Source organism: Hyaena hyaena, unplaced genomic scaffold, assembly GCF_003009895.1.
Source record: "Hyaena hyaena isolate Hyena2069 unplaced genomic scaffold, ASM300989v1 scaffold_103, whole genome shotgun sequence".
Classification (NCBI taxonomy): domain Eukaryota; kingdom Metazoa; phylum Chordata; class Mammalia; order Carnivora; family Hyaenidae; genus Hyaena; species Hyaena hyaena.
In genome coordinates, this window is record NW_024080735.1 from 595505 (window position 1) to 606459 (window position 10955).

At 39.3% G+C, this 10955-nt stretch overlaps 2 protein-coding genes across 7 annotated transcripts in view; one reads left to right on the forward strand and one right to left on the reverse strand.

Moving 5' to 3' along the window:
- CUNH1orf112 (chromosome unknown C1orf112 homolog) overlaps window positions 1-7415 on the reverse strand; it is a 43808-nt gene extending 36393 nt beyond the window's left edge. Inside the window, exons 1-5 of one of the 4 annotated variants that reach the window (XM_039235786.1) lie at window positions 7270-7415; window positions 4695-4734; window positions 3565-3653; window positions 1104-1208; window positions 494-634 (exon numbers count right to left, since the gene is read on the reverse strand). In XM_039235786.1, the coding sequence (XP_039091717.1) occupies window positions 494-634; window positions 1104-1208; window positions 3565-3653; window positions 4695-4734; window positions 7270-7380 (486 nt within the window). In that variant the 5' untranslated portion in view covers window positions 7381-7415. Of the gene's footprint in view, window positions 1-493; window positions 635-1103; window positions 1209-3564; window positions 3654-3748; window positions 3787-4694; window positions 4735-6323; window positions 6380-7269 lie in introns of those variants that run through there. The other 3 variants (XM_039235789.1, XM_039235788.1, XM_039235790.1) reach the window with 3 other exon arrangements.
- A 67-nt stretch (window positions 7416-7482) lies between these two features.
- Window positions 7483-10324, forward strand: METTL18 (methyltransferase like 18). 3 transcript variants are annotated; one of them, XM_039235781.1, is made up of 3 exons: window positions 7483-7582; window positions 8945-9275; window positions 9633-10324. In XM_039235781.1, exons 2-3 carry the CDS (start codon window positions 9155-9157, stop codon window positions 10265-10267), a joined length of 756 nt encoding a protein of 251 aa, XP_039091712.1. In that variant the 5' UTR covers window positions 7483-7582; window positions 8945-9154; the 3' UTR covers window positions 10268-10324. The 3 variants fall into 3 exon arrangements, with proteins under 3 accessions (XP_039091712.1, XP_039091709.1, XP_039091710.1); XM_039235778.1 differs by having other exon boundaries at window positions 8945-10324; XM_039235779.1 differs by lacking the exon at window positions 7483-7582 and adding an exon at window positions 7606-7670 and having other exon boundaries at window positions 8945-10324.
- The last annotated feature ends 631 nt before the right edge of the window (window positions 10325-10955 follow it).

The following is a 10955-nucleotide window of genomic DNA, read 5'->3' on the forward strand; positions in this document are numbered from 1 at the left end:
CCTGGAGCCTGTTTCGGTCTGTGACTCTCTCTCTCTGACCCTCCCCTGCTCACACTGTCTCTCTCTCCTAGAAATAAATAAAAATATTTTTAAAATATATATATTTATCACTAAAAAATGCTAACCATCATCTGAGCTTTCAGCAAGTCATAATCACTAATCACACATCAACATATATAATGAAAACATTTGTAATAATATTGCAAAAATTACCAGAATGTGACACAGAGACACGAAGCAAGCAAATGTTAGAAAAATGGTACCAACAGACTTGCTGGACATAGGGTCATCGCAAGCCTTCAATTTGCGAAAACACACACTATCAGCAAAGTGCAATAAAATGAAGTGTGTCTGTTCATGGTTCTTTGTTCTATGGAGTTTATTCCAATAATATAGGCTAACATGTAAAATCCTATTTACAAACACTGTTTTCCTTAGCCCTTTTGCCTGTGGATTCTAGGCCATTTAAAGTATACTTAGACTCATTACTCACCTTACAATGTACAAATGTACTTTTGATTACATGTAGGACTGAGGAAGGAAGACTATGAATATTATCTAGAATGATGGACTCCTGTGTGGCACAAACATGCTGAACACATCCTGTAAGAGCTGCTAAGAGCTGCACCATTGTCTGGAAATATGGAAAGAGGTTTCATTCACAGTATGTTTTTGTGCACAAACATATAAAGGTATCAGACAATATGTTGGGTACTAGGGATACACCAGTGAACACAATGAACACTCTGCTTCTCCTTTTGCTGAACTTCAGTCTATGAATACTGGGACAACTGGCTAGCCATTTGGTTAAAAAAAAAAAAGTTGGAACCTAACCCACACATCCAAGCATATGACAGGTGTCCTCCATATATACTCTGAAATTACAGGTAGGGCATGCGATCTTATTTGTCATCTTATACAAGTTTGATGTTTACTCATCATGAAACTATTAAAAAATTCAAAAAAATTTTTTGCATTCATATCTTTAATTCTATAAATTTAATTCCAGCATTGGACCACTACACAAAGGATATATCACTAATTAATATCAGCATAAAAATTCTTACACTCTTTAAGTGTAATTTCTAATATATTTGACATACTTGTAAAATACTCCTTAGAGTGGTCTGGATTTCTAAATTATGGCTTGAGAGTCCTCTGGCTTGACTGGTTAACTCATACATCATGTCATCAAATAATTTCACAGTCTGTGAAAACAAAGCACATTATAAACAGGAGTAACAGAAAACACAAGAAACGGAAAGACGTTTTAAAAGTTAAAAAAATAAAACACAATTTTCACTACTAATAGCCATGGGATATGATCTAGCTTACCAACTGTACTTAACTAAAGTAAAAATATGTTTATATATATATATATATATAAAGTATTCATATAATACAATCTCTTTAAAAAAGCCTCAGACAAATTGATTTTCCATTTCTGTGGCTTGAATCTATTTAATAACATCCATTAAAAAAACCACTCAAGGGGCGCCTGGGTGGCTTAGTCGGTTAAGCGTCCGACTTTCGCTTGGGTCATGATCTCGCAGTTCGTGGGTTCGAGCCCCGCGTCGGGCTCTGTGCTGACTGCCAGCTCAGAGCCTGGAGCCTATTTCAGAGTCTGTATCTCCCTCTCTCTCTGACCCTCCCCTGCTCACGCTGTCTCCCTCTCTCCTAGAAATAAATTTAAAAAAATACATATTAAAAAAAAAAAAACCCACTCAAAGTTCAGTTTTTGGTTATTAACAAAGGTAAGTACTCCTCTACACAGTAAAACTTGATGGTCTTAACCAATCAACACTCATAGTGTATTTACAAGGGTTATTTTCTTTATTTTCTGGTAGTGATGATGAATTTGTGCTGAATTACCTATTCACTTGTATTCTAACCAGTTCTCCTTTTTGATCAACTCAAAATACCATTCCTGGGTTAGGACTATGGTACATGACCTCAGAACTATGTGTTTTTGTCTGTGAAAAGTCAGCTACCCTAAGATCTTAATACTCAGATTTTTCTAAACAATTTAAATGGCCTAAACATTGCAATAACAACAACACAATGAAATTAAAGAGGATATTATTTCCTAAAGGCAAGTTAACATCCAACATCGTTATTTTAATCTATATAACAGCTGGATCTTTTTCTGTGACCAAGAACAAATTCTAAGAAACTGTTAGATAGAGAACAATCAAGTGAATATGAATAATAGGAATTTTGATGATAATGTGCTTCAAAGCTAAATTTAGAAATTCATTCCAGTAAGAGATAAGGTACCATTCAAAAACTGTTTCATTTTCGATGCTCAGCATCCCTCCTCATCAGGGAAATACAAATCAAAACCACACTGAGATACCACCTCACGCCAGTCAGAGTGGCTAAAATGAGCAAATCAGAGAACTCGAGATGCTGGCGAGGATGTGGAGAAACGGGCACCCTCCTACACTGTTGGTGGGAATGTAAACTGGTACAGCCCCTCTGGAAAACAGTGTGGAGGTTCCTCAGGAAACTAACAATAGAACTCCCCTATGACCCAGCAATAGCACTGCTAGGAATTTACCCAAGGGATACAGAAATGCTGAGGCATAGGAGCACATGTACCCCAATGTTCATAGCAGCACTCTCCACAATAGCTAAAACATGGAAAGAGCCTAAGTGTCCATCAACAGATGAATGGATCAAGAAGATGTGGTTTATCTATACCATGGAATACTACATGGCAATGAGAAACAATGAAATCTGGCCATGTGTAGCAACATGGATGGACCTTGAGGGTGTTATGCTGAGCGAAATAAGTCAGGCAGAGAAGGACAAATATCATATGTTTGCACGTATAGGAGGATTAGGAGGAACTTGACGGAGGAACAAGGGGGAGAAGAAGGGTGGAAATGGTGGGGGAAAGGGAGAGAGGCAAACCATGAGAGACTCTTGAATGCTGACAAAAACTGAGTGTTATGTGGAAACTAATTTGACAATAAACTATTTGTAAAAAAAAAAAAAAACTGTTTCATTTTGGCAGCAAAATACCTTTAGTTCCCTAAATTTAAAAAAAAAAGAAAATTGCCTGTGCTTTTCAAAGAAAAAGTATACTATGTGCATATCTAAAAGGTAATAATGCAGATGGTGAGCTTAGTGTTCATTCTTGGTTATTCTAAGCCTTCCTTAATAAAACTGGGCTCCATTTTTCTAGACAATAAAACTTAACAATTATTAATAAACTCTATAGAGAAGATACTTCGTTAACTTCATCACTCATCTCAAATTTTCACTGAGTAGCTTTAAAATACAAGAGCATTTAAACTAGCTACAAATAATATAAATTCAATTAATAAAAGATCTATACTATTTGAAAATGTAATCGCTTTTTATCACCTAATGATCACACTAACACCATCATGTTCTCACGTGAGATCTATTTCTTACTACCTTATGTGTATTTCAAATATGTGTGACACATTTGGAAAAAAGGAACCACAGTTAAGAATAAATTATCTAAAACTGAGACTCGATTTAAATAGCCTTTATAACATGTAAACATTGATTAAAATAATAATAGTACTATACCTTTGGCAACACTTGTGAGAAGAAAGTCTGTTCCAAAGTCAGGTGGTTCATATGAGGTAAAAACATTTCCACAATAATTTTTAGAATTTCTGTAAAGCAAAACAGTAACATAATTGTAAGAAAACTAAGTCATCAGCCAACAAAGATCACTGCCCCTTCCCCAAATCCAAGAATATGTACTAACCTGGAACTCTGTGCAGTTTCAGAATGTCACATTCTATGTAGGAAACTATTAAGTATCGAAATAATAAAACAGAAACAAAAACTCAGGAAAATAAAAACCTGTATATCCAGTCATTGAGGACCACTTAATAGATGTGGGTACATCTAACTGAATGGGATTTGCTATCATTAAATTATAATAAATAAATAGATAAAACAAAACTATTATTAGAGATCATTTAAAACCATAAAAAAATTCACAATACTTTAAGGGTAGGTGAAAAGTTTCCCAAATATTATAATTCTAACCCTAATACATATAAACATGAATAACAGCCTGGGAAGAATATACGGAATCAAGATGAGAATGTTCTATGCCAAAATCTTATTAATCATTTCAAATTAATGGGTGTTCCATTATCTTTTCCGTTTTTCTGTACGTTTCAAATTTTCTACAATGAATATGTAGAGCTCTTACATTCGGGATAAAAAATAATTCTTACTTAAAAAACTTAAACCCAACAGACAACACAGATTGAAAATTATAAATATTCCACAACCAAGTGAAATGTAAATAAACTCAAAATTTATGAGTAAACTGTGAAGTTATTCATTCCTTCTCCCAACTAAATAAGTAAATAAGCCAAGTTAAGATGAAGAACAGAGAAGAAGATGAGAAAGTCACCCTGAAAGCAGACTGCAAATTATGTTTTGTGTAAGTCTAACCAGTGTAACAACTAACACTTAAATTTTACAATGTGCTTATATGTGCATTACCAACAGATTTGGTATCCACCCAAAAAGAATTTAAATAATTGGAAGGAATTTGGTCATTTTAAGTAACTGAAATTTACAGAGGCTGTAAGCACTACAAGAATACATTTGAAGGGAATCTAAAATTGTTAGAGATATATAGGACCCAGACCTTAATGACATCAAGGTAAATCAAACAAGATGATTTTACTTACGAATATGCTCGATCCAACTCTCAGAATGCTGATACATAGAGTAAAATATTAAGGAAGATGCTGTATCACAGTAATAGAATACTCACTACTAAGATCAATCTAAACAATCTTGAAGTTTAAACAATGATCAGTAAGAAACTGAAATTAGACTCAAACTACTGGCTTACCTTTGCTTTTAAAAATGTAATGTTATCAGGTAAACAAACTATAATATAATGAAAATACCCAAGGAAATATTTTCAAAATTGCTCAGGGATAAAACTGTCTTTTCCAACTATGTGTAGTCAACATACTTTTGACAGATGAGGAACAGTAGTATTATAATCCAGGGGTTTCTGGTTTCCAACACAGGAAAGAAGTTTCTTCCTCCTGAGCACCTCTCCAGTACTTTATTTACACCTGTCTAAAGCCACTCAACACCTTCTATCTTCTTTTCACATTACTTATGGACCTGTCTTACCAATCTTATCAGACTGAGATTCTTTAGCACATAGCAGATGCTTACAAAATATGTGACCAAAAATTATCCTATGTTCATTATAAAAGTTAACAGTAATCGTAAACTGTACACTTGTCTACCATCAAGAATCGTCAGAAATGTTTCACTGCATAATAAAAATTAAAGAATGTGTCAGCAAGAAAAATGAATAAACTATAATCCCATCACACTAATACCAGAATGGATCCTTCTGACATCTTACTTGGCGTATATGAATTTTACAGCTGCAATCAAAATGAGGCATAACTCATTTTAAATCTTTCTTTAATCTATTTGTTTTGAAAGAGAGCAAGCGGGGGGGTGGGGGGGGACAGAGAGAGAGGGAGACAGAGAATCCAAGCAGGCACTGTCAGCGCAGCCTGATGTGGGGCTCAAATTCACAAACCACGAGATCATGACCTGAGCTGAAACCAAGAGTCAGATGCTCAACTAACTGAGCCCCCACCCCCCACCCCCCACCCCAAGCGCTCTCTAACTCATTTTAGCTCAGTAGGGTTGAATCTGTTTTATGGAAAAATTTCAGCAAAGGTCAGAAAGTTCTAGCCTCTTCCAAAATTAACCATAAGTTATGATTACCTGGACATGCAGGTAAACACTGGAAAATAATAATGTAAAATGCAAAACATGAAAATAATTAGGTATGGGTGATGGGACTATAGATTAAAAACAACTTTCATTTGCTGAACAGTACTGAAAATTGAAGGAAGAACAGCTTTGGGTTCTTTTGAATGCTAAGTTTGAGATGCAAAACCAAGTGGGAATGCTGACTTTCAACTACTGATATCATCCATAAACTTGAGGGGGAAAAGAAGGGCCCTGTTCCTTATCTTTGTTCCCCCAAAGCATTACCCCTGGCTGGTAGGTATTATGTGCCCAGTACATGTTCTGGGGGATGGCTGTGTTTCCCAAGACAAAATCATTGAGGACCACAATGCACAATGACTAAGAAAGGGCTTTGGTACCTAAGTGGGATTTTGCCATTGCCTATGTGAACGACTTCTACGTAATGGTAACACATTATATTTGGACTTAGCTGTAAAAAATTGAGACTCTCTAAAGTGACAGTCATTTTTTTCATTTAAGTATGGCTTTATGTTGAAAGTGGACTCAAAGATGTTTAAAAAACTTACCCTTTAACATGGAAGGGTAGGATTCCAGGCGCATTTACAACCAACCACAGGGCGACTACAAAACAGTACGCCCCTGGACAACGGAGACATTTAATTCAAACCCAGCAGGTGAAAGCCAATTACAAAACGAAGCAGCTCCTTCTAACCAGCAAAATTGGAACAGAGTTCTGAGAAGAGGAGTAACATTTTTAATGACTGGAACTTTTTTACAGACTTGACACCATGGCCGAACCTACATCCTTTCATTCTAATACTGAGGAAGGTATTCCGATTCCCCACCCATTTAAGACACAGGAGATCAGAATATCTTCTGGGGCGCCTGGGTGGCTTAGTCGGTTAAGCGTCCGACTTTCGCTAAAGTCATGATCTCGCGGTTCGTGGGTTCGAGCCCCGCGTCGGGCTCTGTGCTGACTGCCAGCTCAGAGCCTGGAGCCTGTTTCGGTCTGTGACTCCCTCTCTCTCTCTGACCCTCCCCTGCTCACGCTGTCTCTCTCTCTCCTAGAAATAAATAAAACATTTAAAAAAAAAAAAAAAAGAATATCTTCCTCTTCACCGCATCCAGCTATTAGGAGTCAGAGCTCACTTTACAGCTCAGGTCCGAGCACCTGCCTCCCCCGCTACCCCAAGGGAAGGTATTTACATTTAACTGCACGTGCCGAGTACAGAAAAACCCAAAGGCACGGAAAAAAAACCCTCCACGTCCACTGCAAAAATCATACGTGGAACACCACTGCGAGCCCTTCCAGTGCCGAGGGAGGCGTGCCTTTGGTCAGGGCAGCCATGGTCCTCGCTCGCCCTATTTTTCCCTCCTTTACTCCTGTCTCTCACCAACGAGGAAGGGAGAGGGTTCAGGCCACAGGAACACAACACGGCCCGGCGGCGAATGTGACGAGGCCGCAGAAAGGCTGCCCCACACCCCGCTCCAGGTGGTGACAAAGAAGGATATAAGGAGCCGGGGCAGGACAGACGGCAGTTCCCGGCGGCATAGCTCCTCCGACCAGCTACGTAATTCTTCCAGGGGAACGGCGCTCGCCGGCACCGCGCGTTCCTGAGACATCTTTCTCCCAGGAGCGCAGCTTCAAACCAGTCCCGCCAAGCCCCAAGACCGGAAACTCCCGCCGTCCCGGCAGGCCTTGCGAGCTCTCCGCTGGCACCAGTACCATAGAGAGGAGGCGGGCTGCGTTCCTCGGTGAGCTCCGGCGGCGCGCGGCGGGGGAGAGAGCCGGGTTTGTCTGGCCGGCGGAGGACCCGACTCACAGGTACCCGCTTTCCGACCCTAGTGTCTGGCGTGGCGCCCGCTTTCTCAGCGCGGCCAGCGGGCCCTTCCAGGGCTGCGAGCCTTGTCAGGTCTGGATGCCGGAAACGTTGCACTGTAGCACTTTGGGGAGGTGGGGGCAGAAGTCCCCAGATTTGGTCCCGTGTGTCCCGTGGGGGCTTGGAGACTGCACACCTGCGGTCGGGGTGGACGTGGGACCTCCAGTCAGAAATGAATCCAAGCCCCAGGGGGCGGTGGGTCAGAAATAGGCACCTTTTTACCCACTTCACTGGGCAACCCGACTTTATTTACATCTTGGGTTAGGGGAATACAGACCCCGCCTGCCAGGGTTGTGCAAATTGAAGCGGATGACGTTATCAAGTATCTAGCACGGTAAATGCTGTGAAGAGTCTCAGTAAGTTGCTTCCACTTTTCTAGGGGCCTCTTCAGTCCCTACCCTTACTTTGTGCTTCGCTAACACCAAACTCATCTTTACTAAGCACTCCAGCATTCTACTCCCATACACCCAGGGCTGCTGGTCTTCACTAAGTGTTTGTAGGTGAGCTCATTTGGATGAATTTACACACGCGAGAGCATACCTGTGCGTGTTTTTAAAGGGATGCTCATTTGCCAAAGTAAAATCTTGAAGACCTGTTGCTTGAAACAGTTACAGACTGAAGTGGAGAGTTTCTGGCGGTTTAGGAGATAAACATGTTCGGGCAGGATCATGATAAGTGAAAGGCTAAGTCAGGGGTGTCGTTTCCTGCCTGAGACTTTTGGACTTAATGTTTTTTATTTCCTAATTGTTCTATTGTCCCTTTGTTTGTTTTTACAGTTTATCCTCTTCTACATTTTTTTGAACCCTGAAGGGTGTGTGTCTGTGTTTCCAAATCTCTTTTTTATTTTATTTTTTGGGGAGAGACAGAGCTCAAGCCAGGCAGGGGCAGAGAGAGAGAGGGAGACACAGAATCTGAAGGAGGTTCCAAGCTGTCAGCACAGAGCCCCCCACGCAGGGCTCGAATTCAGGAAGGGTGAGATCATTACCTGAGCTGAAGTCCCTCCTTAACCGACTGAGCCACCCAGGCACCCCTGTGTTTCCAAATCACTTTTTCTCCCTCACCCATCACAGCTTTTACAGAAAAAGCAGCTGTTTGGTGGAGAGGGGGGCTGTTGAATGTTAAATTTTAGTGAAATATGGCATTTTACCTTTTCTTAACCTTTTTATTTTGTTTACTTTAACGTAAACAAGCTCAGTGTGGGGTTTGAACCCAGGATCCCAATATCAAGAGTCACATGCTCTATGGACTGAGCCAGCCAGGCATCCCTCATTTTATTTTTTTAATAACAGTTTTCTTTTTTTCTGCAGAGCTAATTCAAAAGAAGAGGAGAGACCTCTAAGAAGTCATTTGGAAATACCTGTAAATATTTGTAACTGTGTATAAGCAGCAAAAGGAAAATTAACCCTCAAAAAACCTCATTGAATAATTGAGGCAGGTTTATGTATGTGTTGTTAGTTCTATCCAGAAGCTGAAGAATCTTCCTTTGAATTTAAGGATTGTGTACAGTTAATGAGAAAATGACTTTTCAATTTAATTTCACTATAGAAGACCATCTGGAAAGTGAATTAACACCCCTTGGAGATGGAGCGTTGCGCCTGGATTCCTCCAAAGAGTCTTCGGTCTCAGAAAGTGAAAAAGGTAAACATAGGGACAAAAAAGGTTCTACAGAACAGCTTGACTTGCCTCAAGATCACTTTTTGGAAAATGAGCCAGTGGGAAATGCAGCTCCTTCTCAAGACACAAAGAACTCACTCAGTGCAGCTAACAGTTCAGGTAACTTGGAGCCACGTGAAAAACATCCCTGCATGAGACTCACCAAAGAGCATGCTGTGCCCAAAGATTGCCAGAAAGTGTTAGAAAATAAAGTCATAGAAATGTTATCGGGTCCCCAGCATGTTAATGTATCAGTAGTGAAAACCGTCTTTTTGAAAGAGAACTTCCCTGGAGAAAACATAGTTTCACAAAGCTGTTCTTCGCACTCTGATCTGATTGCAGGTGTTTACGAAGGAGGCTTAAAAATCTGGGAATGTACCTTTGACCTGCTGGCTTATTTCACAAAGGCCCAAGTGAAATTTTCTGGGAAAAAAGTGTTGGATCTTGGCTGTGGATCAGGGTTGCTGGGCATAAGTGCACTCAAGGGAGGGGCCAAAGAAATTCATTTTCAAGATTATAACAGTATGGTGATTGATGAAGTAACCTTACCCAACGTAGTTGCTAACTCTGCTTTGGAAGATGAAGGAAATGATATCAGTGAACCAGATGTGAAAAGATGCAGGAAATCAAAAATAGCACAAGAATTATGTAAATGCCGGTTCTTTTCGGGGGAGTGGTCTGAGTTTTGTAAACTTGTACTAAGTAGTGAAGAATTCTTTGAAAAATATGATCTCATTCTCACCTCAGAAACCATTTACAACCCAGATTATTATGGTACATTGCACCAGACATTCCTCAGATTGTTAGATAAAAATGGACGGGTGCTTTTGGCCAGCAAAGCACATTATTTTGGTGTAGGTGGAGGTATTCATCTCTTTCAGAAATTTGTAGAAGAAAGGAATGTATTTGAGACTAGAACACTCGAAATAATTGAAGAAGGACTAAAGAGATACCTAATTGAAATAACTTTTAAGTAACCCAGTTAATATCCACTGAATGTCCTAAGTAAATTAAAGAGAATAATCAAAAACTTTCTTGAATGTTTGATTTCTGCTTTGCTATTATTTTTTCTAAAAGTATAATATTTGTTTGCTTATCCAAATAATATACCAGCTATATACTAACTACACTCACTAAGTGAAACAAGAAATAGTGTCCTGAGCATTTGACGAGATCTAGGAGATTATTTTGTGGGAAAATTTTCTGTTCCCACCTTCATTCTATTTGAACTTTCTACCACCTTTCACATTACATACATTTGTTCTTGGAGAAAACTGACACTTCTTATTTCAAGTTTGAATTTCTTCCCAGGCGTCATTAGTGTCTGTTTCCATGAAGTGCCTGGTCAGATCACCATGCCTTTCATTCTAAGGGCATACATACACATCACTAAATTCTAGTGGACCTAAATATTAGATTGAAGGCCTTAGGTAACTAGGAAGAAGTTTTTGTTTTGTTTTATTTTTGTATTCATTTATCTCATATAACAAGAGTAACAATGCTGAGCAGTTGAATTTACGCTAATGTGGAGGAAATAAAGGGGAATCATGGTAGTATAAAAGTGATACAGAAAACTAAAAAAAAATTAAAAACACAAAAATCACAAGTTGATAACCAAAATTTTCACCTTAAGAAACCAGAAAGGGGCGCTTGGGTGGCTTAGTC

Excerpts from the sequence above, each read along its gene's own strand:
- METTL18 (XM_039235778.1), top strand. The coding sequence starts at position 9,155 with ATGACTTTTCAATTTAATTTCACTATAGAAGACCATCTGGAAAGTGAA.